This window comes from Morchella sextelata (genome assembly GCF_020137385.1).
Source record: "Morchella sextelata strain SCLS chromosome Unknown scls_20, whole genome shotgun sequence".
NCBI classification, from domain to species: Eukaryota; Fungi; Ascomycota; class Pezizomycetes; order Pezizales; family Morchellaceae; genus Morchella; species Morchella sextelata.
The window spans coordinates 576,450-604,260 of record NW_025408635.1 but is presented as its reverse complement, the minus strand read 5'-3'; the positions used below and the strand labels follow the sequence as shown (position 1 = coordinate 604,260).

The following is a 27,811-nucleotide window of genomic DNA, read 5'->3' as shown; positions in this document are numbered from 1 at the left end:
ATTATCCGGGTTCGATTTTGCATGAGAAGACGCAGAGAGCCCTGTATGTAACAGTATGACATTCGATCTATCGACATTAAGCTCACCCCAGGTTTCATAGGCAATGGTGAACTCTTGAAGGATGCCACCGTAATCTAACAGCATCGGAGTTTTCGAGGTGAAAGTTTTGTGAGCGCCAGTTGTGTAAGAAGGCTCGGGGCCATTCACCATGGAGCGCGATTCGATTTCCTTCGTTCGCATCTCTATGGCATCAAGGCACGGGAATGCCATCTGTGGGTTGGAGGCCCCCGATAAATGCGGTGCAGATGTGATAAAACCCCGAACCGACGAAGACGACACATACTGGCTGCGCCTTAATCTTGAGGCCAAGAAGGGCGATGCAGTGATAGTTGGACCGGATAGAGCTTTATACTGCCGAGAACGAGAATGATATAGAACCCTTAGCAACTGTCGGTTGATGTTGCTGGACATTTCGCCACTATTTCAAACTTCTCGATCTTATCGTCCTATGCTGGCTTCGACGGGCTATACGGAGGGACTACTGGCTAGGTATTTGCACTTTCTGGTGGAGTTAGGACAGCGACGATGTTCAAAGATGGCTCTCACGAGTATGATAATATGCACCTTTGTGGGGCAGCAAATATTTTGCATATGGGCCTCGATCTAAAACCCAACCCTGAATGACGCGATCTGTCCCTGCACAGTGACATGGTTCCTGCTAGACACTTCCGAAACAATCTGCCAGTGTTTTGAGGTATGCTTAAGCTATGATATAAATGTTCAACAAAACGCTCGAGTACTTAGCGCTCTGTATTTACTAGAGCATATACTATTCGAAAAACCATGTTTACGAAGTACTAAGTTTCTATTAGATATCCAGAATCGATCTGCCATGAAACGTTATGCCGGTCTGGTGTGATTTGTCAGCCAGAAATACTAAGTGATCCTAAATCCATAGAAGTCTTGGTTTTCGAGCTTTATAATATAAACTGCATCACAGGCGCATCAGAGTATGTACATAATGTACCTACATGCGTGTAGAGCGGTACTGTAGCTTCCATCAAACACCTGGCAAACGTACTTAATAGCGCCTTCAATCAAAATCCCTACGTATACTACCACGCAGGAAGCACCAGTTGTACCTACATATATAGGTACAAGAACCTCGAATCACATGGGCATATAGGTCCTCCTCCAAACACGTGATCTTCAACTACTTAATGAGACTAACTTGCGTGCAGAATACAGCACTACTCGCAATTTCACAGCGTTTCCGGATGCAACTGCTATTGCATACACAGAAAAAAACCCGCCAAGGCTATCTTTTGTATGGCATGCAATAGTGGTCGCGTCCGGAAACGTCAAAAAAAATACGTAGGTCTACTCGTATTTCTCTGACGTTTGTGGACGCGACTGATATTGCATGCCATACAAAAATACGCCAAGCTCATAATTTTGTGTGTATGCAATAATGGCCCAGTTCAAAAACGTCAGCGAAATACTAGTATATACCTACATGTATCATGTCAGTACATAGTGTTGGGTATTTGTATTGTTGGGTGACAAAAGTTCTCGTGATTCTATACGAGGACGGGCCATGAAACGACTTTAACTCCACAACCACAAAAGATATAAAGAAGATTCATACGATCAGAGAGCCGAAGATTGAATCCCGATTGCTGACTTTGTGGGTTGGTCGTTTAGGTAATTTCTGCTGGTTGCGAAAATCACGAGAACTTTTGTCACCCCACAATAGGTAAGACAGGTACTCCCCGCTATGCTTCGATATACAGTAACAGTAACAGTAACAGTACATGTATGTAAAATAGGCATCTAATCCAATTGTTTGATAGGCTTTCGATCTGGCAGCGGCAGCCCCTGGTTTCAATCCCAGACGCTTGGTTAAATCAAAATAACCCGGGGCGGGTATCGGTCCTTCCTGTTCAACATCAACCAGGCACACTACGACATCTAGCGATCGACCAAATTAACGGGCTTCTGTTGTTTCGTTTTGAAGCTGGAATGGCAACGATAAGGAAGGATACAAGGAGGGCGACAGGAATAAGATTTACTAGCTGTATGAATGATGGAATAGGGAATAGGATACCGCACCTAATTCATAGAATAGGTGATTCCCCGTGCAAGAGTACATACATGTGTGTAATAGGCCACGCAAGCCATCGACAAGTCGCTGGCGGGAACGGAACGGCATCGGAGCATGAGAAGAAAGTTCCATGCAGCCTTCCTGCACATTTACGACTTACCAGTGCCCTCCTAGACACCTACATGTAGGTACATAAGAGTACCCCGAACCCCCACCATTCAAACGCCGGTTCACCTACTATCTTCTTCTCATTATCCCATCCGGCTTCGCCTCCTCCACAGTTTCCCAGATCTTGGTTACTATATCGCCCAGGAAATCAAAATCAACAAAAACTCTTAGCGACCGCTGCAAGCGACCAGTTGTGCCACCAGTGCCTGGAAACGTAAATACATGTAGCTTAGACAACCCACCGTTACAGCCAGTTACCTTACTCTACCGCGCTCTCAAAGGCTTCTTCCGACCTGCAGCAGTTGCTTCCATCGCTCTTGTCAGCCGCGGAATAACCTCACTCTTTCGCTCGTTTTCGATTCATTAAACACTTTGCCTGTTTGCGTGCTTGTCTCTCCCGCTTGTCATTCTTTTTAACGTCTTACAGCCTCACCCCCTTCAGCCCTCACCCACCCCCTCGCCCTGGCTGGTCCCTCTCAATTCTTTATATAATAACTTGAAATAATTATCATACCTTATATAAATACTCGATACACTTTTCCATCTCATACACTTTCTTCTACGCCCCCTTTGCTCTGCACTCCTACTTAAGATCATACGCGCCTGGAATCACCAGGTTCCTGTTCAATATATCCTCATCCAACTATTTCCCTTTGTCTGCTCTCGTAGCCTGCCTGCCGTGATCCAATATCACCAGCAGTCATGATGAGTTTCAAGAGAGCCTTATTACTCTCGGCCTTGTTGCTTTTTTGTATATTCTTCTTGTATCCACGATCACACTCACCCTCACCATTTGAAGCCGAGCCTTCGCCAGCTTCACTGAAGGAGCATGGCACCCCCGGAGAGAAAACACCCACCAATCAACCGCCCGCCCACAATTCCAAGCCTATCTCCGAAGCTCTTACAGACCGCCCGCGAAAGGTTTCATCGGGAGCTGATACACCCACAAAACAACAACAAACCTCCATATCCAACTTGGCGAACCTTCCCTTGAAGGAGCAACTTGCCCATCAATTTCCATACCATGTGCAGTCAAAATTCCCTGCTTACATTTGGCAAACGTGGAAATATACACCAGCCAGTGCGGAGTTCAAAGAAGAGTTTCGTATCACCGAAGCCAGCTGGACCGAGAAGCACCCGGACTTCGTACATGAGGTACCGCTCAACACATTATTCACACTGATCGTTACTAATTTACTCTCTAGGTCATTACAGATCAGGTTGCGAATCATTTAATAAGACATCTTTATTCGGGCGTTCCCGATGTCTTGGATGCCTATGATGCTCTACCGTTGCCGATTCTCAAAGCCGATTTTTTTCGATATCTCATCTTGCTCGCCCGGGGCGGAATATACGCTGATATAGATACACTTGCCTTGAAACCAGCTACAGAGTGGCTTTCAGACAACTTTAAGCTCAGCGATGTCGGGATGGTCGTTGGAATTGAGGCAGATCCTGATCGTGAAGACTGGAGCCAATGGTACTCAAGGAGAATACAGTTCTGTCAATGGACGATTCAATCGAAACCAGGCCACCCTGTCCTACGTGAAATTGTTGCCAACATCACGATGGAGACTTTAGACCGAAAAAAGGCCAAGAAGCTTTCGATAGATCACGATAATGTCGTGGAGTGGACAGGCCCAGCAGTTTGGACTGATGCAGTATTCGAGTACTTCAACGATGAGACTTTCTTCGACATGAGCGCCTCTATAGGTGGTATCTCCTGGAAAAATTTTACCGGAATGAAAGAACCCAAAAAAGTTGGAGATGTGGTGGTTTTGCCTATAACCAGCTTTTCTCCCGGGGTTGGTCAAATGGGTGCCGGAGAGATTGATGATCCAATGGCCTTTGTTCACCACAATTTTGAAGGTTCGTCGGGCACCCCTTTTTCCGTAAACGATTGTAGTATTAACAAACTTCCGTACCACAGGATCATGGAAGCCAGAATCAGAACGCATAAATCCTCCCAGTAAATGATGGGTTGTTACTTTATGACCCAGTTGCATAAATATAGACATTTACGACTTTACGAAGTTAGAAGGGCAGAAACAAAAAAGCGACAAAAGGCAGAAGGGTTTTTCTTTCCTTTTTTTACTCTTTCAGCGCTTATAGAATGGTGGACGGAGCCGGTGGTGTCATTTTGTATTTTGATGTATTTTGGTAGTCCATTTCTTTTCTTTTTCCTTTTCGTTATCAATCAGAGTCGTGTTAAAATCTGATGCAAGACTTCCTGGCGAAGTGCAGGAGTATTTTGCATACAGCATATTATGAAGAAGCCGTAAGTAAAACTCTTTTTTTTTGGATGGTGGGCTAGGGTTAGGGCGCAACAGAGTAAATAATTCACACTATTATATCATTCAAACGATATAATCGATTCCTCACTGTCTAAATCTCCGTATCCTAACTATGATCTATCTAGCACAAAACAATGGTGTGTTGCCAGTACAAACCCCTTGGCCGCAATCTTTTGTATACATGTAATTGAATTTATAGCTAAAGGAACATTGTACACCAAAGTCTAGATTCCGACTTTACTTTGATACATGTAGGTGTTTTTTGGATGCAATTAGGTCCTTTTCCTATCTAAGGGTGTAGACGGCATCATGTCCATATTTCCGAAGGAATGTAAGATGTACCTGAGGCTAACAGGGCCTTTCATGGTAAAATGTTTGAAACACTCGAAATCACGCCATTCTTATGCTCATCTGTTCGAGAACATTTAGTGCAAAGGCAATATGAACCAATCACACCCAGCAGCTTTGGGTCATCCTATGAGCCATGTCCTATGTACCTTTTACTCTGGACGGTAGATACATGTATACATGTATGCCAGTTACATGTACTTTTAAGTTGAAATGGGGGCCGGGAAGGATTGATCGAGAGATGGAACCCTAAATCGAGATGGGTAATAAAGCTTGAGAATAAAGTGCAAACAAACGCCCCCAGAAGGTTGAAGAGGCCAAGCCCAGCCACGGAGAATCCCCATTACTCTGATATTCACACAAGGCCGCGCGAGTCAACTTCAGGTGTCTGTATAGAGCTTTAATCTAGGCAGGGTGTAGTCCTCATCTTTACTCGACCTTGCTTATATTGTTTACACCATGAATTAACGGTTCAAAAGCCACCGCTATTTGGTCAATAGTTATAGAAAGAAAGAAAAAATCAGGCTTGGTTATTATTATTACGCAAAAAGAAAGCTCAGTATAATAGGTTCTAGTTGATAATTTGTTTACGTAATATTAGAAGTTCGAGTGAGATTCTATGAATATACATACATACTTACATAATTCACATTTGGAAAGCAATCCGGGGTGCCGATTACATGTATGTACAGTACAAGAAATTTAGTGAATTAAACCGGCATTACAAAAAGAATAGCTTAGTAATGCTGCATTACTAGCGCATTAACGGGAATACGTAGCGAATCCGTACCCTTTTTTGGTATTGTATACTGACGCATTAATTAAGTACTGAGAATTCTTGGTAGCAACGACCTCACAAGATTTCTCAGGACTTAATTAACGCGCGTGTATATACATTATACATGAATCCATGACTATAGACACAGCTATAGCAAGCAAGATACAAAAAACGAAAGTCCCGAAATAACCGCAGTGGCTTCGAATTATAAGGGAGAGGGACTCACAAGACTTTTGTCCCAGTCTAAGCAGAACTACATGTATTTGGCCAGATTATCTGGGACCGGATATACAAGTGAACTATCTCTCATAAAAGACGACGTAGGAGAAGTTTCAAAAACAATGTTAGGTGAGCAATGGCAATATTTGATATTATGAATTTTCCGCAGCCTTAATCTTCCTTGATAGAAGCTTGTCTACTGCCAATGTTCTTTCATCCCACTCGGCAAAGCACTCGTTCACTCCTTCGATACCCAATAGATACCACATCTCCAACAGTGCAGCACTTCTCTTTCTCAATTCAGCAATCTCCTTCGCCTGAGCCTGTTGCACCACCTGCACTCTGTTTATCCTGGGGACTAATGCAATCAAGTCGGTTGATATCGACGGGTTTGGAATGGGGGTGTCCATTATGGAGGTCAACTGCGAAGAGGTAGCGTGGAACGAAGGAGCGGCCGAAAGAACAGTTGATAGTTTTTCTTCGGAGGATAGTGTTGAGGTTTGGATGGCAGGATGAACGTTTTTGAAGATTTCAGGAAAATTGGCATCTATATTATCATAAGTTATCGAATGATCTGGAGCTTGCTTTGACGGGACAGGCATATAGCTATGCGAGAGGGGACGAACGAAGATTGAGCATGTCTTTTACGGTCTGTGACTTTGTAGAAAGCCTGTTCAGATCTCTTTCTAGCGCATTGAGACGTGCGCTGACCGAGTTCCTCTGGCCAGCCCCTCCCAGAGCGTGTAATTCGCCGATGGGATCTTCACTTGAACCTTGAAGAACAAATTCCAAGCGGCGCAGACGAGTCTCGAGCGCGAAAAGTGTCTCTTCAGCTATGGTATCCGCTGAATCATCCATTGCTTAGTTGAAAATAGGGAGAGGGTAGAGAAGGTACCAGGTACTAATAAGTTCTTGGATGGGCAATGAAATGTGGGGGCGAGATAGCGTTCAGCTTTGGGAGTGTAACTTCAGGGATTTACACCTGTTACTCTACAGCAGTACATGTATGTGTGCATAACAAAGCGAATCACGCTCCAGGAGGAGAGTTTCGGTTCAACAAAAGGGTTTGAACCATTGATTTGAGCTGTGCAGAGCCGCTACACAAGACAAAAGGGTATGGCGTGACACGGACGGGTTTCTACTCCCAACAAGGTCATGGAAGGGTAACAGCCGCTCGCGCGCTGGAATGGGTGATATAGTATCTATGCATAGCTTAAGCGCGTCAGTTTTGTCAATTTTACCTGGAGCGTGGTTGAGTGATTGCCCACAAAGAGTTACGCTGACCGCGAATTTGAGGGAGTTGATTGGTGCCGCTCTTTAGTTGAGGGGTTCAGCAAGCACGGGGCATGAGTTACCCTCTCAACCCCTGGTTCCTGACCTGACCCTTTCTTTAGGGTGTTGATTGACCCTGATCCGCTCAGGGCCAACCTACAGTACCGTACACACCTAAGAAACACACCTCACAACATAATCTGTGTGTCCATAAAGCACACTCTCTAACTGTAGACTTAAAGTGTATTTATGTATGTCACGTAAAGCACATAGGCCGCGCTGGGAGGACCTTCTTGTGTTGAATACCGCCACCACCGCCTCCTCTGTGTCTGGTCTGGCCTGTTTTCTCCTTTCTCGTAAAATTCCTCGAAGGTCCCTTCCTCACTCAACTTCACCGTGTCTTTTCTCCCCCTGTGAATCCTCCCAAGTAGTATCCGACTTAATTCACACCCCCTCCTCCCCTCTTCTATCTTCCTCTTCTCCCTACCACTTTTCCTCGTCCTCAACAGGTCACATTCTCTTTCATGCCTTTGACCATTCATCGGGCTCGCACCAATTCGTAGCACCATCCCTCATCGAGTGCTCAACTAAACCCCCCTCAACCCTCCCTCACACCTCCACCTCCTTATCAATCTCCCTGTCCTTCACACCGGCTACACATCACCACCACTACCATCATCATCATCATCACATCACATCGCTCATATAGAAACTAACTCCCACAACACCAACTTCCATAACCACCGCCTCGGAGTGGTCAATGTATTCTCCCATCTCAGACGATGATCGGCCTAGTGGTCGGCGCCATTCAGTCAGGTCAAGAAATGGTTCTATGGGTGCAGGATCCGTAAGGAATGGGGTAAAGGGGGCTGTCCCGCGACGGAGGTCTTCTGCGGCCACAACTCACAATTCGGTCTTGAAAGTCAAAAGAAAAAGGAGCCCTGCAAAGGAAAAGGATGCAAAGCCCCCTCTTAACGCATTTGATCGCCTCGCCACTTATATGGTCGAAAGACAAATAAGTAAGTATGACAATTGCACTTTACCCCTCACTCTCAATGTGCAAACTTTCACTAAAACCATCTTTAACACGAATTTTACTAATGTGCTATATTCACAGAGTTCTCACTCATAATTCTTTCCTGTTTCGCGGCAATTCACATTCTGCTTCCGCAATACCGATCTACAACCACTAAACTCTTCAAAATATCTTACCATAATCCCGATACCGATCTCTATGGCAAGGGTGAAGATGACATTTATTTTCTATCCTTCTGGATAGTGATGTTTACTTTCCTTCGTGCAACTGCCATGGATTATATTTTCACGCCATTGGCTAGACGAGGTGGAATTTCTACCAAAAGAGGCCTTATCAGGTTTGCTGAGCAAGCATGGTTGTTGGTTTACTACTCTGTTTTCTGGACGTTGGGGATGGTATGTCTTAAATTCCGTTCCAAAGATGTTCCTGTAGCACAACTGCGCGAAAGAACCGGAAAGGACTAACAATACCCTTTCGTTACCTGTAGTACCTGATGTATGACAGCCCGTACTGGCTCAACCTCCCCGAGATGTGGACCAACTGGCCTTTGCGCGATTTGGGTGGTACTTTCAAGTGGTATTACTTGGTTCAGTTCGCGTTCTGGCTACAACAAATTTTTGTCCTCAATATTGAGGAAAGAAGAAAGGATTACTACCAAATGTTCGCACATCACATCATTACATGCACCCTCATGTTCACGAGCTACACATTGCACATGACCAGAGTCGGCAATGTGATACTTTGCGTCATGGACGTTGTGGACACACTTTTACCAGTGAGCCAGAGCCTCTTTCTCGAATCTTTGCCCGGTCCGCTTACTGACAATTGCCTGAAATAGCTTGCCAAAATGCTTAAGTACCTCGGTTATAGTACAATCTGCGATTGGGCGTTTGGCGTCTTTCTCATCACCTGGTTTATCGGTCGACATATTTGTTACATGCTCGTTGTCAATTCTGCCTGGAGAGACGCACTTGTAATGATCCCAGAGGGTTGCTATCATCCAGGCTCTGTCACCCAAACGCCTATGCCTGATATCATTCAGGATTGGTCGCTTCTGATCCGCCAGTTCTATTATCCAACAGAGGCAGTTTGTTTCACGAAACCTATCCTGATGGGATTTATCTTTTTGCTATTGGCATTGCAAGTACTCACATTGATGTGGTTCTACATGATCATCGGTGTGGCTGTAAAGGTTATCAAGGGAGGACAAGCTGAGGACACTAGGAGTGACGATGAGGATTCTGAAGAGGAGGGTGAAGAAGAGGAAGAAGAGGATCTGATTGAGGAGGCTCCTGTAAAAGCAGTTGACTCTGCTCAAATGACTGGAGCTGCAATGTCAACAGCTTCATTACCTTCCGTAATCATGAACGGCGGATCCCGCCGGCATCTCTCTGCACAGCCTCTAGGTGGAGGGTAAAGTGTTTTGTGGGGATTGTTGTAACACTTGTTTTATTTTCTTGTTTCATTGTTTCTTATAGGGATTTCGTTGCGGTTTTGGATGCGAGTATCAAAAATGATTGAGCGAGTGGGGTTGGTGTGAACGAGTGTTTAATTATACTTCTGTAGTATTGTTCAGCAAGGACTTTTTTCAACGTTTCAAGGGCCTTTTCCCATTTATCTGTAATAACTTTTACCTTGATATTCAGTTTTGCTTCATTTTCATGTGTGATGCACCGGGCTTGCGCTCGTCTTCATCAAAACTCCCTTCCCTTCTCTTTACCGGAATCTATCTTACGCCTGCATCTGTTTAATCTTCATTTATTTTTTGACTTCGTCTTTGGAGGAAGGATATGTTGTAGGGGCTTCTATTAGCTGATCTTTTATTTCTGGGTCTTTTCTTACCAAGTTATGGTGATTTACGATACCCTATCGAGACAAATTTATGTGATGTTTGCAGGGTTAGGTTAGAAACGGTTAGACGGCGATCTTTTGTATTTTTATGTTTCATTTTTATTTCAGCCTTCTGTATCACACACCACTCGTCACCATGATTACCAGAATATTTTATTGTCACTCTATGGAGGTATTGATTGAGCTTCATGGAGTAGGTCTCATCAAAAAGGAATCTTCACCCTCGAGCAAGCTACACCATAGGTACATACGGTAGTCCGATGACTTATGGTTGCCCCCCCCCCCAAAAAAAAAAAAAAAAAAAAAACATCGAAATCAGCTGTTTGTTTTCCTGGAAGCTTATGTGGCCCTACTTGTACTATATTTATCTCCCTTCAAAGGTGTCAACAGGAGCACCGTCTTCCGAGCAAGAATCGGCACGGTTCCGAAGAATTGCCGGGAAGGATGCTACGCATCTAGAGTACATCAGCTGGTCGTTGGAAAATAATAATAATAATAATATATATATATAAAAAAAAGCCATCCAATTGCAATGCAATGTAACGCACAGCGAACCAGGACGCTCAATGAGAATGTGCAGTGACATTCGCCTCACAACAATAAAACCAACTTGGCCCAACCCAACCCACCGACCGCTGCCCCTATCTTTGGTTGGTGGGTTACATCTGTTCCTTTGGGTTCTCTAGCTGGTGCAGTTAGTTCTACATATTTCATTTCGTCCCAGAAATTCCCGGACCCATGTTTCGTGCGGAGCGGGCCGAAATCAAAAAGCAAAAGGGCTTGCAAAATCTCAATGGGAATTGCAGACATGTGCGTAGTAGGTAGGTATCGAATCTTTTGAGCATTGAATAGCCGCAATATCTTGGCTTAAAAAGTAAACTTACTGCTACCGCCCCCGCCCCCCCTTTAGATACCATACTGCTTCTGCCAGAACTAGCAACTAACTTACTACGGTGCACCTGCGCACACTAGAGGAAAAGAAACAAATAACACAAAAATACGGACTAGAGCTTCCCAACCGGCTCCGAAGAAAATATGAGTTCATCTCTCATGACCCGAAAATAAGAACCCTCCACATTATAGAGAAACAAATTTCCTGTGGAAGAAAGAATAGATGGAAAACAAAGGAGAGATTTCGAAGAAAGATTGCTGTATGGAATTGGCGTGTAGATGGAGGAGGGGGGAACAGGGGAATCCATTAACCAACAAAGGTGTTCAAGACAGATATTTTACGTACGAAGAAAAACCGTCTGTCTCCTTTACGCCCAAAAAATAAGGAGAGAGGAACTCGGGGGTATATAAAACATGATTTTGGGTATGTAAATCAATAGAGAAAATAGAGTAAAGCCTCTCCAGGAACAAAAAAAGAAAGAAAGAAAAAAACAGAACTGAAAAAAATACAAATGAACAGAAACAAATGGATATTGGACGCCCAGACCTTTCCCCTAATAAAACCCAAGTTGCCTAGCGCGCTGACGACGACTAGGCCAGATCCTCCCCAACGTCGCTACCAAGAAATGCGTGTATCGAAGAAACCCCACAAGAAAATCACCTCCATCAACGCCGTAGCGTGTAAAAGTTTGATCGGCATAACGAATATTGTATTTTGAAGAATAGTAGTGGAGCCTATCCAAAAGATCTTGGTGAACGCCAATTTGTATATTCCTTTTCCGGAACTCCTACAACCGATGATTCCCCAGTCCCAGTCTCGTACACCCGCACTTTCCTTCCGAACCCCTACGTCCTAACAATGCCGAATCCGCCCGGGGTTGCAACATGCCATTACACCGCCATCTTACAGCAATATCAAGTAATTTGATGGTGCAATACCCGTCTCTCCATTCTGTTTCCTCGCCTGCCACCATCGTCCAGAAACGTCCGAAACCTCCAAAATCTCGTGCTTTGTGAACGAGATTTCGTTCGCATCCTCCGGGTTGGCATCGTACGAGTAGATTGCCTTTGCCCTGTATGGGTAATCGGTGGGAGCGGTGACCTCGTCCGGCGGGATCTGGATCGCCGCACTCTGCGGCTGGGGTGTAGTTGAAGGGCCAGGGGCGGGTGTCGCACTGTTGGGCGAAGCATACTTGTTAATGGACTCCCTGTACTGCGCACCGGGTTGTGGCGAGCTTGTCTCGAAGCCGCTGAGCTGGGCACTAGTGTACATCTGGGGTGCGTGATGGCTGCTAGTGCTGGTATGCGGCCTGTCGCCGTGGTAGCCAGGCGATAGCGGGTGTGTGCTCTGAGACCGCTTCTGGTCCTTGTGCAGAGCGAACGAATCAACATAGGCGTGTGATAACGCGTCGGGGGTCGACCCGAAGTAAAAGATCCAGATAATCTATAGAGAAACGAAACAGTTTAATAAACCTTCCCCTTTCGAGATTTCGAGCAAGAAAAGTCGTCGGTACTGACCTGGACGATAGAGAGGATAATGTGACCAGCACCCGCCGCTTGCATAGTTCCCCTATCGGTGTAAACGAGCGTGTTTGCAGCCGAACAGGTAAAGACCATCCCAGCTGAAAGATATCCAACGATCTATAAACGCCCCGCAAAATAGAATCAGTAAACAGATTTCTTGAAACGAAAAAAGGCCTCCCAATTACTGAAATAAAAACTTACAGCCATCTGATATTTGTGTGCCGAATCCATTAATACTACAATGATCACCCCAATTATACAAAATAGTACATAGACGATCGACCACCAAGCGAACTTTGGGAAATTCCCAATCGTTCTATCGGCGTCCGCAATCATCTGTGAGACGAACCCTACCAGCCATCCTATCTGTTTGTGCTTGTCAGTAAACAGTAAACAAGCGACAACAACGACAACTCTCTTTGTTTGCTCGGCAACGGACTCCTAAAGCTCCCCCTCGCAACTGCAACAGCAACAACAAAAGGGTGATATATGAGCGCTACTCACTATAGCTATTGAGATAGTTGATAGAGCGAACGGATCGCCAATTATATTTCCAAAGTCCGCTCTCGAGGAGCTGCCATAGGACCTGCCTCGCGACATTGCTTTATCCTGCCCTTGCATTTTTCTTCCAGACGGTTGATGAAGGGAGGTGTAGGATTGCATGTAACTCCCCACGAAGGAGATGTCAAAAAGTGAACGGGATCAAGCAGTCGTAGAAAGGAGCGTAGCAGAAAACGGAAACCCAAGTGTTTTTGTTCGCTCCGACGGGTTTGGCAGTAGTGTCGTTATTGCAATGAAAAAGTTAGGGGGGTGGGGGATGAAAGAGGGAGGGAGGAAGCGATCCCAGGTGGAATGGCGGAAGGAGAATTGCGATGGGGCAAGCACTGACAGGGAAGACCTGGGGGTGCTTAGATGACGATGGGGGTGCGAGTGGGAGTGGATGCTGCACAGAGCGCTCTTCCGGTTCAATCAATTAGAGAAAAAGGTGGGACGCGGACGCGGCAGGGGCTAGTTTCACGATGAGCAGCGTAGACCCTCGAATGGCGGTAGCGACAACCACGTAGAATGGAGAGTGGTTAAGTGGGCTTTAATTGTATGGCTGACCGTGTGGCTTGAATGCAACAATGGATCTGCTTCTGAAAGTGCTAGAGACAAGGGCTGAAAATCGTGAGCTTCAAGTGTTGCAATTAATTATTACGTGTTAGTGGGATGAAGGGGTTGGGTGGAAATGGCAGTTAGAGATGACGATGTGTGTGTGTGGAGGAAGTGTGAATAGAGGTGAATAGAAATGTGGGAGGAGAGTTCCTTTAGAAGTAGGCAGGCGGAGTATTATGGAAACAGAATTGAGATGAGTGGTAGAGGGGAGGGGTATGTATGTATGATATGTGATGTGTTTGGCACGTTTTGTACGCCGCAAAAAGAGCAGGCGAGTGGGTCTACCATGCAATAAAAAATAGTAAGATCTTAATAGGAAAGAGAAGGAGATGATGTGCATGTATGGCGAAGGGATTGCCTGCTTTTACTAGCCTTCCCACTTCAAAGTACTGGAAACCATGAGCCTTGCTCTGGGTATGTAGACTGGAGATGAGGCAATCGTACTTTTGGGGGGGGGGGGGGGGGGGGGCAGTGAGGCTGTACCTACATGTGTATTATTGACTGGTGGAACGGGATGTGTGTGTGTGTGTGTGTGCTTACACTACAGTAACTATGTACTAGTAGTACCAACTAGTAGTAAATTTCGGTTCCCAAAGGAAGAATAAAAAAAAGAAAAGAACACCCCGAAGTGGATTCGCTGCAGCAAAAGAGGAATTGGAAGGTCAATAGGAAGACGGAAAGCGTAAATTGAACGGTAGACCAGCCGATCTGGGGAGTAGAGCTTATCCTTCCCGGCTCACCAGTAACAATAAGAAAAAATAAAGCGGGAGACCACCCTATATGAAGTATATATATATATATATATCACGGGTATGCTGCTTCTCCCTCTCGCATGAAGAACGACGTGAGATGGAAGAATCGATATCCCTGATATTATCCCTCTCCAATATCCAAATTCGCGCTCCTTTACCTGAAGGAAAGAAAGAAAGAGCTTTTTTCGTCAATTAAACAGAAAGTCGGGTATGCGAATGTAGAAATGGCGAGTCCTGCTCCGGGTTACCGCCTAAATACGGCGAGAACGCACTGCAAAGAGGCGAAGATACTTGACAAGAACACTAGTATCTGCGGCGTAAGTATCCTTCCCTCTATCTTGTGAGCAGTGCCTCTCTTTATATTCCCCCCCAGATCTGCAACGAGGGCGCTCTGCCAGGCCCAAAAGCGTTACTTTAGGTGTTCTTTTTCCATCGTCGCTACCCGCCGCCGCAGATGATGCGCTGTGTGTAAATTTAGTAGCAAATCAGAGCGAGCGCCTGTCACCAATGTACTTCAGATCTCCTTCCACCCGGCTCATTGTTCCTGTGGCTAAAAACGTGTACATATCTTCACGATTGCCGAGTTTTGAAACGGAGAAAACGGATCTTTCCCCCTCTTTTTATTTTCTTTTCTTCTTTTTCCCCCACAAGAATTGGCGAGATGTCGGGGGTGTTATCCCAAATTGCTGCTTTGCCAGAAATGCGGTCTTATTTTCGATCCCCATCCCCAAAGTACCACCATCTGGCGCTGCATGGTGATAACATACATGTGCCATCTATGCACACTTCAAGTCATAAAGCAAACGAGAGCATAAGAGGTTATAATTACTCATCAGCAAGCATCACAAGAGTAGAGTACCTTAGCAGCAGTGCCAGCTGCAGCCTGGGCGGCACCCATCAAGCTCCTTCCTCAATTGAGCCGCCGCCGCATCTAAGTACCCTAACCCTAGACCAGACCAGACGCAGCCCTACAGCCACACACCATACAGGGTCCATCCCCATCCATCAATATGGCTTCCGGTGGAATCAATAACAGTCATTCGGGACTGGACCCTGACATGGAGGTGCAATTTCTAAGTTTTCTTTGGAGGGGGTGGGGGATGGGCTATGTATAGTCAGACGAACCTTAAGTGTATGTCTAAGAAACATCATACTACGGGATGTCTCAGGCGAGGCATGTCTGGAAGCTCCGGGATTGGCGGTGCATCCGCGAAGGTTTAGTCTGACGGACTTTACTTGATAACGCTACTGACGTCTTGATTGACTCAAGGTAGATTTTTGTATCTATATGCGGGGCAGAGGGAACCTGACAGGTACAAAGCTTATGGACACACGGTTGACAGAAGCGGTTTTCGACGAAAGTCGTTTTTAAGGCTCTTTCCGAGCACTGGGTACATGAAAAGATTATTTCCGTGCTCTTTCCGAGTGGTAGTCTCACTTCAGGACATCTCCCCAGCCCTTGTCTGTTGGCGCTATGCAGTTCAGATGACGCTTTACAGGCACCTTCACGGCTTCAATCCCTCAGGAATATCACAATCATAGCAACAACCTCCGCATCAATTCCCACCAAGCTACTCTCCACGGTTCTATCTACCAATACTATATATATATATATATATGTATAAAAGGCGGAACCAATGAATGAACCTAAATAGGCTCATGCACAGCTACATACTCCACCCTACTCTAATGCCCTATTATCACCGATAGAATAACAATGAAAAAAGACATTACAACACGAGTAACCCTACAGGGCCGAAAACAAAACGCCATAAATGATGAAAGTTATGCCGGGCATCACAAGCGAGAATAAGACGACAGTATAAAAGAAAAGAACAACAATAGACAGAAAACAAAACTCACGAGAAACTCTAGCTCCGAGATGAATGCGTCTCCACCCCTCGCACCTATGCAACCTACCAGTTACCAACCACCCGTATGTAAGAACACCTGCATATCGAAAAGTCAAGCCTTACAAGTGTTCCCACATACTGCTGATGTTTCATCAGCAGTCCACCTATAAATATTTATAAACTACTCAATGACTCGGATGTCCGAGGATATTAACACCCAGACACACGAACATAACTAGAAACCCATAGCACACGAGCGCCAGCGCCCCTCTCCTTAGCAGCCTGGTCTTCCAGTTGTCAACGCTGCCGATAAACTCGCCCACCTCCTCGTCGTTCAAGTCCTCGTCGTCCTTCAGCAGTGCGTGGTGGTCAGCCTCGGGGTTCGAGATCTTCCAGTAGAAAATTCCCGGCAAGATGCTGCGCCACATTAGTTTCGACACTCCCGAGACATGTGATAGATGGAGGGAAACTCACAAACTAATACTCGTACTTCCAGTGCTGCCAACGTACGCCAGTACCCTCTCCAAACTGTTCACCGTGATTGCCGTCAAGAACGTTCCGAGCAAAATCAGTGTCGTGATGACCGCAAATCGGCGATCGCTCATCTCGGCACTCCTGACAACCGGCATCATGGGTCTCCCGGCCGCACCACCTCGCGCTGGCCGCCACTTGAGCACGTTGTCCACACTAGCCCTTGCCGGATGCGCCTGCAGCGGGTAGCTAAACACCACCAAGATCACAATTGCGGCTCTGCCCACCGTGCTCGTCCACGCACCTGGATACATGGCAATGATATTCCCAGCCACATTGTCACCATACGAGAGGTACCCTGTGATTGCCACGAGCAGGTAGATGAACCCTGCGGACCCAATCGAGCCAAAGATGACGCTCAGAGTGCTGCCGTGGGAGTTATCGTTGATCTCGTTGACAATGGAGAACATGTTCTGGTGGCAAGTATAGGCGAAAACGATGATGGGGAAGGCGCCAAGAACATCAATGGTTGACGAGGGGAAGAGCGGGTGGATGGGGCCCCGGTCTGGGAGTGTGTCGCCGATAATGAAGTGCGCAAGTACAAGGACTACCAGGTAACTGATGGAGACAAGGGCGATGAAGGAGGTGTACTTGAGCGAGTCTAGGCGGCGCAGAAACGACAATGGGATCACGATCAGCATGAAGGCGGTGATCCAGAAGCGACGATCCATGAGGTAGTCGATGCTGCCCGCATTCTCGTTGAAGCCGAGGATTACCTGTGGCATGAGGTCGCCGATGATGATTAGGTACGATACAGCCACGCCTGTCACATGATCTCATTAGGAACCCGCGATATATCTACAGCACAACACTATGGGCAGTGGGCACACACCGAAACACTTTATCGCAATCGCAGCATCAAAAACGACCGAGGCATTTGGATATGTCAACTGGCTGAGACTAAAGAAGCTCGCCGTGCCCCTCTCGACATACTTTGCGCACCGTGCCTGCAGGTACAGTCCGAAGCCACTCATACAGCCCGAGAAGACGATCACGAATACACCTAGGGTGATTCCGAACTTTGCCATCGCATGTGGCATCGCAAGAACACCGGCGCCGACAACTACAGATTCCCATCCATGAGTCTCTTTCATACACATGCTGATGGCAGCTATCTGGCAGGGGGGAAGCATACTGGTATTCATAAGATTAATAACACTACTTAGCCATGAGGCTTCGCCGGTAGGAAGTGACTTTCCATGGCGCTGGCGTCTGCTAGCGAGTCGAGGGGGTAAAACCGTTAGCCACATGCAGAAAAGGAGCACTCCATAGACAGGGTATAGCATAGACGGAGCTGACATGTATCACAACCAGGGAGCCGGGTGGGAAGAGGGGTGGATGTAGTACCGTCGGCCGCCTGGAGTATCACCGAGAGTGGCAGGGTGATCGTCGATATCGTGCTGGCTTATCGATTCGTAGTTTGGCGAGGCGGGCATGGCTGTGACAGCGGCAACCCGGTTGCTACAGTTCAGTTACGGGGTGTGGGGTGTATAGTAATATTTAGATTTATATAGTTAGTTAGCAGCCACGTGGTGGTAGCTATTGCAGTAGTGGTGATGATCTCGGTGGCGAAGAAGCAGGAACAGTCGCGTGTGGTATAGTAGGGTATTGTATGTATGAGAACGAGCGTAGAGAAGAGAACAGAACAAAAGTTTACAGCAGTATCTATCTATCTACAGTGGTGAGACAAGATAAGATACGGAAGGGGAATGGAATGAAAGGGGGAAGGGGAAGAAGGGAAGGGGTTGTTAGGTTATGCTGGGGTTGAGCGAAGGGAAGAAAGGGAAGAAGGGAAGAAGGGAGAAGGAGAGGTTGGAGTCAGGCAGTCAGTTACTCGCTGGCGGTGGCGCTCAGGCTCGCAATCAGGCTCGCAATGGTGAGATACACGCGACCCCGGCCTGTCGCCCTGGCGAAAGGGAAAGAAAAAAAAGAAAAAAAGAAAAAAAACGGTTACAACAGGGAACAAGACAAGACAAGGTGGAGGCTCGGCGGCAGCTGGCCACACCCGAGAGCTGGGGAAACTGAAAACTGTGCCGGCGGGTGATCCTGTTTAAAATTATATTAATAGAAACACCGCCAAGGAGTGGGTCAGTTGGTATCGTGATGCAGAAGGGGAATGACGAGTGTGAGAGCGCGTGCAGTGCAGCGATGAATAGCTGCTGGATTTATTAGGCGTGTGCTGTAGCGCTATGTACATACAAGTACATGGATGTACCTATGTAGTTTGTGTATTTACAGTGGATTGTATGGGGATGCGGATTTCCTCATGGACTCTCACTCAGGGCCGAGTAACTCGCCTGCTCTAAGGCGGTCTCAGCAGCAGTGCCTATGGTTTAGCTAAACTAGGCTTGTCATTTTTAACTGTACAAGTTACGTACACACGTGTGCTTTCATTCTTCGTATAGATCGAAGCGTGCATTCTGTTACCGATTGAGCTCTCAAGCACTGCATAAAGAGAGAGAGCGGAGAGAGGTATTGCTTCCAGCACACACGCGGCTATAAAACACCCCGCAACAAGCCCCGTTGCATCCGATCAAAGTGCATCTCCATCTCATTCGTTCATCCGGCCGGGGCAGCATCGCATGGCCAATGACCATCCGTCCCCCATCCCATCCCAGCCCAGGGCCAGGGCCAGGGCCAGGGCTACCGCCCAGTGCCACACCCACCTCGAAGGCTTGGCACGCCGCAAAACGCAAACCTAAAATTAACCCCACAAAGCGGTGACTGATATCATTGACTGACTGGCTGAAATTCAATCATTACCACTCGCATTCACACTCACACTCACACTCACACTCACTCTCACTCTCTCTCATCACTGCAAGCTAGCAATGAACCTCGACGCAAAGCTGCTCTCGTCGCCCCGCACACAGCTGGCCTTGACGGCGCTCGTGTCGGGCGTGGTGGTGGGCTCGACGATCCTAGCGTTCCAGAGGGTGAACCGGCTGTCGAAGGTGAAGAACTTGAAGGACTCGATCCCGAAGAGCTCGGAGTCTGTGGCTGTATGTTCAAACTCTGTCAATTGTTCTATATACTTGTCAAGGAAGCAATACCTGACACCCCCAAAGCTCACAGACTATGGCGCTGCCGCCTCCACCGACAAGGACCGCACCCTCGCCGCCTCTGCCCTCCGCGGTGACTGGGACGAAGGTACCATTTCTCCCCCATCCTACCTCCTCCTCCTCCTCCTCCTCCTCCTCCTCCTCCTCCTCATCACCACCACACACTAACCCACCTAGATCTCATCGCCGAACAACTCTCCCGCAACGCCACCTTCCTCGGCACCCCCGGCCTCGCTGCCGTCCGCTCCTCCACCATCATCGTCGTCGGCTGTGGTGGCGTCGGCTCCTGGGCCGCCACCATGCTCGTCCGCTCCGGCGTCGGCAAGATCCGCCTCATCGACTTCGACCAAGTCTCCCTCTCCTCCCTCAACCGCCACGCCGTGGCCACGCTCGCCGACGTCGGCACACCAAAGGTCATCGCGCTGAAAACACACCTGGCCGCCGTGGCACCATGGGTCGAGATCGATGCCCGGAACGAGCTGTGGACGCTGGCCGACGCAGAGACACTCCTGGAGGGCAATCCGACATGGGTCGTCGACGCCATCGACAACATCGCGACCAAGGTAGACCTCCTCGCCTACTGCCACTCACACGGCCTCAAAGTCATCTCCGCCATGGGCGCCGGCTGCAAATCCGACCCCTCGCGCATCCAAATCGGCGACATCTCCGAGTCCTCCGAGGACCCCCTCTCCCGCTCCACGCGCCGCCGCCTGCGGCAAAAGGGCATCACCACGGGCATCCCCACCGTGTACAGCACCGAGAAGCCCGGCCCCGGCAAGGCGTCGCTGCTGCCGCTGTCGGCCGAGGAGTTTGCAAGGGGCGGCGTGGACGAGCTGGCGCCGCTGCCCGAGTTCCGCGTGCGCATCCTGCCGGTGCTGGGGACGATGCCGGGCGTGTTTGGGCTGTGCGTGGCTAACCATGTCATTGCGAGCATTGCGGGGTACCCGCTGGAGTACAGCGTGGGGAAGGACCGCGGGAAGCTGTATGAGGAGATGATTGCGCAGCTGGCGGGGCAGGAGAGTAGGCTGCGCGGGAATGTGCCCGGGCTCAGGGTGCCGCTGAGGGAGGAGGATGCCGGGTATGTGGTGGAGGAGGTGTTTAAGGGCCGCAGCGTGGTGAGCGGGTATTATACCAGGCTTGTGCTGACGCGGTGGGAGGCGCTGCCGGAGAGGGAGGACGGCGGCGTGTGGGGGATGGAGGAGCACCGCATTGGTATTGACGGCGTCGTGGTCATGACGAAGGATGAGGCCAAGAAGCACGAGAAGGAGGTGCTGAAGGGCCGGAAGAGCGCCGTGGACGTGTGGGGGCCGGAGGTGGTTGCCCGCGTGGAGGAGCGCAGGAAGGAGGAGGCCGTGTATGCGAAGTACCGGTGATGCGGGAATGGGGGGGGGGGGGGGGGGGGTTCTATAGATGAGTTATGAGTGTATGTCTTTCCTTCTTCTTCAATCAAAAGTTTGTAGGTTTTTTTCTTCTTGTCTTTTTTTTTTGTCTCCTCTTCTTCCTCTTCTATGTATGTAGCCGCAGTCAGTGTCTGTATATATAGAACAGCACAGCATCTCTGTGAATATCAACCACACTCTCTCTCCCGGGCACTCTCCCCCGGGACCAAAACCCCACCCAGCGATCATTACCCCACTCACCAACTCTCACTCGGCCCCGCGTGCAGCCTCGGCACACAGCCCCCGGTTCGGTTTAGTGATCACGGGCCGGTCCCGGCCAGGGTTAGGGGTGTGTGTGAGCTCCGTCGAGCTACAAAAAGAGCTCCCGTCCGCCGGTGCCAGCAGCTGCACAGCCCGCGAAACAGCTGGAATCCCCGCCGCACCGCACCGCACCGCACCGCACCGCACCGCACCGCACCGCACCGCACCGCACCGCACAACAGCCACACCCGCACACACACACGCAAAATGGCACCACCACCGCTCATGTCGCCCGTCTGGGCGCCCAACATCTTCGGTAAGCAAACCACGCCCACCCCGCGCACTCCCGCGCCCGCCCGTCCACACACCCAGCCAGCTAGCTAGCTAACCATCACGCTCCACAGAAGGCAAAGTCGTCCTCTGCACCGGCGGCGCCGTAAGCTCTCCCCTCCACCCCCTCCCCCTCCCCCTCTCACTCCCTACCCACCAGCTAACACCCCCAGGGCGACATCTGCTCCGCGCAAGTCAGCGCGCTCGTCGCCCTCGGCGCCAACGCTACCATCATCGGCCGCAACCCCTCAAAGACCCACGCCCGCGCCGCCGAGATCGCGGCCCTGCGCGAGGGCGCAAAGTGTATCGGCATTGTCGTGGACGTGCGCGATGCTGCGGCGATGGAGCGGGCGGTGGAGCGTACGGTGGAAGAGTTGGGGGGTGTGGATTATGTTATGTATGCCCTTCCCCCCCTCTGCTCTCTACATATCCGAATCCTAGATGTTAATGGAGAAGGGTGAAGCTGCGGAGCCGCCGGCAACTTCCTCGCAACCACCACCAACCTCTCGGCCAACGCCTTCAAGGCCGTCATGGACATCGACGTGCTCGGCTCCTACAACACCGTCAAGGCCGCGCTGCCGGAGCTGAAGCGCACACGGGGCAAGATCCTCTTCGTGAGCGCGACACTGCACTACACCGGCCTGCCCTACCAGGCGCATGTCAGCGCCGCAAAGGCGGCCATCGATGCGCTCAGCCAGGTGCTGTGTGTGGAGCTTGGCCCGTGGGGGGTGACTTCGAACGTATACTCTCTCTCTCTCTCTTTCTCTCTCTCTCTATACTATCATTGACCCAGGGCTGACGCAATGGAATGGGGGGTGTAGTGTATAGCCCCCGGCCCCATCGCCAACACGGCCGGCATGTCACGCCTCAGCCGGCCGGACGCCCTCGCGGCGGCGGCGCGCGCGATACCGCTGCAGCGCTTCGGCACGGTCAGCGAGATCGCGGACGCAACGGTGTACCTGCTGAGCCCCGCGGGGGACTTTGTCAGCGGGACGACGCTGGTTGTTGATGGTGGGGCGTGGCACCGGCAGGGCGCGGCGGGGAGCGGGGTGGAGTATCCGGAGAGCGTGCTTACTGAGGGCGTGGTGGAGGGGGTGGAGGGGAGGGGGGGGGAGAGGGGGAGTAAGTTGTAGGTGTAGGTGTAGGTTATATGTGAATTGGTCATGTGAATTGGTTATAAGGTTTTTGGTTATGTGTTTTTTGAATTAGTCATGTGGATTGTCTATGTGAATTGCCCATGTGAATTGCGGGTATGGGTTTGGAGCTGTGTATTGGACGAGGAGCACCCGGGCATTCCTGTAGCTGTATATTCCTGCAGCTACATGTGTATTCTGGTCAGTGAGGACTATTATGCTACAACATGCTGCTTCTTGTCCCCCAGTTCTTAAAAGCGCAGGTATCGTCTTCAAAAGAACGCACAAACCCGCGATTGGATGGTTGACCCCAGCTTCTGCAGCCACCGCCTCACCTAACCCTGGCCTCTCGAGCATTTCTCTCCTGCTTCAAAACACCAGTCAATCCGGGAATAGAACACTCATTTCTAGAATAATTTGTTCTGTTTTTTCTCCATTGAAGAGCTGCTCACATCTACACAGACCCGCTGTGGGTGGGCTGGCTGGACTGGACTGGCTGGACTGGGCTGGACTGGCTTGTGGCTTGTAATGACATTCGCACACCGGGTGATAGTTGGTGATCCTATCACATTCACAATTTACAGCTCTCTCAATCATTGCAACGCCAGCTCAACCGCCCATGAAACTCGTCAAGTTGACCACTGTAGACCATTGATTTTTGCAATGAGTTACGAACTGATCAAGAAAAAAAAAAAAAAGAAAAAAAAAAAGACCAAGCACTATCATCTCTCATACCAACTCCTGTGAAACCAGATTCAGATCAACCGCCCTATTTCCCTCAACTTTTTTTCTTCCTCCAGACATATTCTTTGGAAGCAGACCGACTAAACCCAACTACCCGAATATTATAGCAAGTAGAAAAAATCCTGCGAAAAAAAAAGCGAAAATCAAACCCCTGCCCCACATTCGCCGGAAAACAAGAAAGGAAAAAAAAATAAAATTATAGCCCTAACCCCCACTTTTTTCAAAAGCACCTAAACAACAGAGTAAAGAGAAACGACAGTATTGGTTTTTAAAAACAAAAAGACCTCTAGCAAACCGTTCCCCCAAACTCTTCTATTTTCAGCCGTTAAATTTTCACATTTCAAGTACCTCTCAACAAGCAGTGGGCAAGGTCTCGGCAACGCCATTCTCCTTGGTCTCTTCATTCTTGGCCTCCTGTGCCCCTTCCTGCTGTTGCTGCTGTTGCTTCTTGGCCTCTTCGATCTCTCCCTCAATCTTCGGGTTATCGATGGCGACCTTGACAGCAATCTCTCTGTCGCTGACCGTGCGGCCGTTCATTTCGCTGACAGCCTTCTTCTGCATCTCCTCAGAGGCAAGGGTGACGAAACCGAAACCACGGCCCTTGCGGGGTTCTCCGCGTAACTGGAGCTTGCGAACCATGTAGCGGGGGATAGGACGGAGGGCAATCTTGGCACTCTCCGGTTTATAATCCGCAAAGAGCTTTAAGAGCTAGAATTGGGACACAGAGTTAGCATGTCATCCGAATATTCAATCTGTGATCAATGGCAACTAACCTCGTCCTCGGTCAGCTCATACGGCAGGTTAGCAACCATGACCTTGGTAGCGCTGGGGACGCCGTTCTCGGGGGGGCCTCTCCTTCTGGCCCTGAAGTTGGAATTGTCTCCCTCAGCGGAAGGCCCAGTGGGGGCAGCGGGTGCATCACCAGAGCTAGGAGCCTCAGTGGTGTTTGTAGCCTCGGTGAGAGGGAGCACATTGGCAGTGGGGGTGGTCCCCTCGTCTGCAGTAGCCTCACCGCTGGCATTGTAGTTGGCACGGTTACCACCGCGAGCCTGTAATCCCGGTTAGTAAACGGACCGATGATAGGTTGGAGGATTGAGTACTAACCCTGCCGCCACGTCCTCTTCCCCTGCGAGAGTTCCTACCACCTCTCCTCCCACCCTGCTGCTGGTGCTCACCATCCTCCTGCTGTTGCTCGTCCGAGTGGTCGTTGTAGGCCTCCCTCCTGGAAGAGGCAGTTCCAGGCTTCCTGGCAACCTGGACACTGACCTTCCTCTCTGCAACCTCCTTTCCGCTGAGCTCCGCGATAGCACGCTCGGCTTCCTCCTTTGTCGTGAGATCGACAAAGGCATAGCCGACTGGACGGCCGTTGCGTGGGTTTGTCGGGATAGATGATGATTCACTTGAGGTATGTCAGTTTATATTGAATCAAAATTCATATCATAACGGGTATGCATGCTTCCGGACAAGGGTAGCAGGGGGAGGTGTCAAAAAAAAAAAAAAAAAAAAAAAAAGCACAAACAGCTCGAGGGAACTTACATTTCAAACCCAGAGAAGAAAGCCTTCAGCTCTTCATCAGTGGTAGCGTAAGACAAGTTTCCGATGTAAAGTCTCCTGCCTTCAGCAGCAGAGGCAGCGTGAGCAGCATCGGCAGCACTGGTCTCATCAGAGATAGTGGTGTTGGCAAGTGCATCAGTCATGTTCTCGACAGCAGTGGGAGCAGTAGCATCAACCGGGGCAGCAGCAACTGCTTCAGTGTGCTCAGCGGCGTTGGTGGACATTTTTAGATTCTTTTTTTGGTTGCTTTGTGGGCTTGATTTATCAAGAAAGAAAGGTTGATGGAGAGGTCCTTAAAAGAAGGGTTCTGCCAGAGAAAAACTGATTGAGGGGTTGGTTGGAAGAAAGTTCGTTACGACGTGGGGGATGGAACAGGGACTGTTACTGTAATTGACGGGAGAGTTGAAGACGCACTTCAAAGGAGGTTGGGAGAGGAAGGGGGGAAGGGAGAGCCTTGTTGGATTGACTGATCACTTGGTGGGGGAATTCTTGAATTGATGACGGGGAGAGAAAAAGAGAAAGAAGAGGAGAGGGGAGAGAGCCTTTCGTTGTTAAAGGGGCCCTTTGCAGACACTGATGTTGCCAAGACACGTTAACGCCACTATGAGAGAGTCAAAGAACTCCCACAAGACATGTACATAATGTAGGCATCATCGTCATCATCATTCATCACCCGGCACAGTAAATTATCCCCTGAGTGCTACAGAAAATCTACACGATTATATTGGTACTCTACGCACAGCACCTGGATGCAGCCCGACTCGATATAAAGCTGTAGAACATGTCTAAGGTACCTATTCCGCTCCAGAGTAGGTAGGTAGAGTAGTAGGCAAGGTCCATAAGGAAGCCTTTCGGGAATGTCTCTGCGGAGCCAGCCAGTAATACCCGCCGCCTCTTTCCCACCCACCCACCCGTGTGAATGAAAATATGAATCTGAACCTGAATAGGCAGAGCATTCGAATGTGAGTGCGAGTGTGGGTGTGAAGTGTGAAGTGTGCTTTGCGCATCTGTGCTACCCATTCTACCGAGTACAGATCTGGGCTCTGCACAATCATAAGGCCGTTCGTTACTTTGAGTAGAGTGCCTACTCTACACAGGTACTCTAGTACTACATTCTCTTCAGTGAGCTCTCACGCGATTTAGACACAAGAACTGAGACTGCCCACCATCTTGGTGAATGGGTAGATATCGTAGAGTAGAGTCCTCTGCGCTTCATGCACCTGGTGAACAGGTTGCTGGATCGACCAACGTGAATAGGAAAAATTCCAGCACCGGCTCTACCGCCGTATTCTATTTCTGCGATGAGGCTAAACTCTTAATACACATTCTGCATGTGCCTGTTCTACGCCTGTTCTACTCTATTCCATGATATGTGGCCTCAGCTCAGCAACATTCAACGTGCCTCCCCGTTGCGGTGCTTGCCGCCTGCACCAATCCTAAACTTGACTAACCACATGTGTGTCGAGCGGAGTGCTCTAGAGTAGCATCTCACAGCTCAGCATCCCCCGGAACTTCGGATCTACCACTGGGAATGTCTATCGTGCAGCGGTTCTAGATATCTACATGTATTCTTTATCTGTTGACCTTCCTCATCGTTCCTGGTCGATCTTTATCGATTTACTACTCCACAAGATTGTTTAATTTACGCTGTGGGGAGCCTTTGGTTTGCTTTTGGAAGCCTGACACAGCTGTGTCACCTTAAACGAATGCTTATTTTAACCTCCCCCGTTCCATCCATTTAATTACATGGACCTTTTAGAAGCCAAAGAATAACCACAAACCAAACCGACCCATGATCGCCTCTGAACCTGGAGTTTGATGGAATCTTGCTCGTTCGATCCCAGGTATATGGAAGGATAAGCTAGGGTGAAGAGCACCACGCGGAGGTTGCTTCGTGGCCCCGATAAATCTCTGCACCTAAGCCTCAAGAGGTGCACAATCCTTCTCGTCAAGGCAGGCGAATATAAAATTTATCTTGAAAAGCGGCAATTGATCCCGGACAATGCTCACCCCCTCCATCGATTGATGACTGCCTGAGTCAAACATGGCCGGTTTACCAATCCTGAACAAAAAATGTTGCCCCAGGACGATAAGGGGATATCGCTATCAGATCTCATCAACCTGCCATCGCTAATGGGGATGGCATGCCTAGTTAAAGTGCATTTGAAGTTTCTTTTCCCTTGAAATCTTTTTTCACCTTCGAAAATGCGATATATAATGCGGCTTAGTATGAATTTGGGCCAAAGGCTGGCGTGGTCTGCCTAGCTCAAGTGATGTTATGCACCTCCGGCTTGGTTCTAAACCTTCGTTCAGAAAAGCTGCGGAATACATGTAGATACCCCACATGTAATATCCAGTGAGGATATTTAAGGCCTCTCATGAATCACCATGTATCACTCGATCATTTACCTGTAACTATTTGTTATTTAGCAGGAGCAAATCTTACTACTAGAAATCGGGCAAGAGGCAAGGAGTTCTGCGGAATTCTGATTGCTTTGAAGCCATCTATGGGTCACAAAAACAATGGGAACGCTTACATTTAGACTTGCGAACCGTATTTGTTTACTGGAAA

General features: G+C 48.9%; 9 protein-coding genes across 9 annotated transcripts; 5 read left to right on the top strand and 4 right to left on the bottom strand.

The window, feature by feature from the left end:
- Positions 1-208: 208 nt before the first annotated feature.
- H6S33_006369 (uncharacterized protein) lies at positions 209-430 on the top strand (the record flags this gene model as incomplete). Its single annotated transcript, XM_044837711.1, has 1 exon — positions 209-430. One exon carries the CDS (start codon positions 209-211, stop codon positions 428-430), a length of 222 nt encoding a protein of 73 aa, XP_044689896.1.
- Positions 431-2,974: 2,544 nt separating this feature from the next.
- H6S33_006368 (uncharacterized protein) lies at positions 2,975-4,249 on the top strand (the record flags this gene model as incomplete). The annotated part of the gene is made up of 3 exons (XM_044837710.1): positions 2,975-3,427; positions 3,478-4,141; positions 4,203-4,249. 3 exons carry the CDS (start codon positions 2,975-2,977, stop codon positions 4,247-4,249), a joined length of 1,164 nt encoding a protein of 387 aa, XP_044689895.1.
- A 1,814-nt stretch (positions 4,250-6,063) lies between these two features.
- On the bottom strand, positions 6,064-6,769 carry H6S33_006367 (uncharacterized protein; the record flags this gene model as incomplete). Its single annotated transcript, XM_044837709.1, has 2 exons — positions 6,064-6,458; positions 6,538-6,769. 2 exons carry the CDS (start codon positions 6,767-6,769, stop codon positions 6,064-6,066), a joined length of 627 nt encoding a protein of 208 aa, XP_044689894.1.
- A 1,174-nt stretch (positions 6,770-7,943) lies between these two features.
- H6S33_006366 (uncharacterized protein) lies at positions 7,944-9,636 on the top strand (the record flags this gene model as incomplete). The annotated part of the gene is made up of 4 exons (XM_044837708.1): positions 7,944-8,202; positions 8,301-8,614; positions 8,707-8,994; positions 9,058-9,636. 4 exons carry the CDS (start codon positions 7,944-7,946, stop codon positions 9,634-9,636), a joined length of 1,440 nt encoding a protein of 479 aa, XP_044689893.1.
- Positions 9,637-11,865: 2,229 nt separating this feature from the next.
- Positions 11,866-12,692, bottom strand: H6S33_006365 (uncharacterized protein; the record flags this gene model as incomplete). Its single annotated transcript, XM_044837707.1, has 4 exons — positions 11,866-12,136; positions 12,233-12,405; positions 12,480-12,602; positions 12,687-12,692. The coding sequence occupies 4 exons, from the start codon at positions 12,690-12,692 to the stop codon at positions 11,866-11,868; spliced, it is 573 nt and encodes a 190-aa protein (XP_044689892.1).
- Positions 12,693-16,430: 3,738 nt separating this feature from the next.
- On the bottom strand, positions 16,431-18,212 carry H6S33_006364 (uncharacterized protein; the record flags this gene model as incomplete). The annotated part of the gene is made up of 4 exons (XM_044837706.1): positions 16,431-16,662; positions 16,720-17,539; positions 17,609-17,988; positions 18,124-18,212. 4 exons carry the CDS (start codon positions 18,210-18,212, stop codon positions 16,431-16,433), a joined length of 1,521 nt encoding a protein of 506 aa, XP_044689891.1.
- Positions 18,213-19,607: 1,395 nt separating this feature from the next.
- H6S33_006363 (uncharacterized protein) lies at positions 19,608-21,211 on the top strand (the record flags this gene model as incomplete). The annotated part of the gene is made up of 3 exons (XM_044837705.1): positions 19,608-19,778; positions 19,845-19,926; positions 20,016-21,211. 3 exons carry the CDS (start codon positions 19,608-19,610, stop codon positions 21,209-21,211), a joined length of 1,449 nt encoding a protein of 482 aa, XP_044689890.1.
- Positions 21,212-21,745: 534 nt separating this feature from the next.
- Positions 21,746-22,941, top strand: H6S33_006362 (uncharacterized protein; the record flags this gene model as incomplete). The annotated part of the gene is made up of 5 exons (XM_044837704.1): positions 21,746-21,794; positions 21,883-21,914; positions 21,982-22,205; positions 22,272-22,548; positions 22,630-22,941. The coding sequence occupies 5 exons, from the start codon at positions 21,746-21,748 to the stop codon at positions 22,939-22,941; spliced, it is 894 nt and encodes a 297-aa protein (XP_044689889.1).
- Positions 22,942-24,036: 1,095 nt separating this feature from the next.
- On the bottom strand, positions 24,037-25,463 carry H6S33_006361 (uncharacterized protein; the record flags this gene model as incomplete). Its single annotated transcript, XM_044837703.1, has 4 exons — positions 24,037-24,393; positions 24,459-24,734; positions 24,790-25,084; positions 25,222-25,463. The coding sequence occupies 4 exons, from the start codon at positions 25,461-25,463 to the stop codon at positions 24,037-24,039; spliced, it is 1,170 nt and encodes a 389-aa protein (XP_044689888.1).
- Between the last annotated feature and the right edge of the window lie 2,348 nt (positions 25,464-27,811).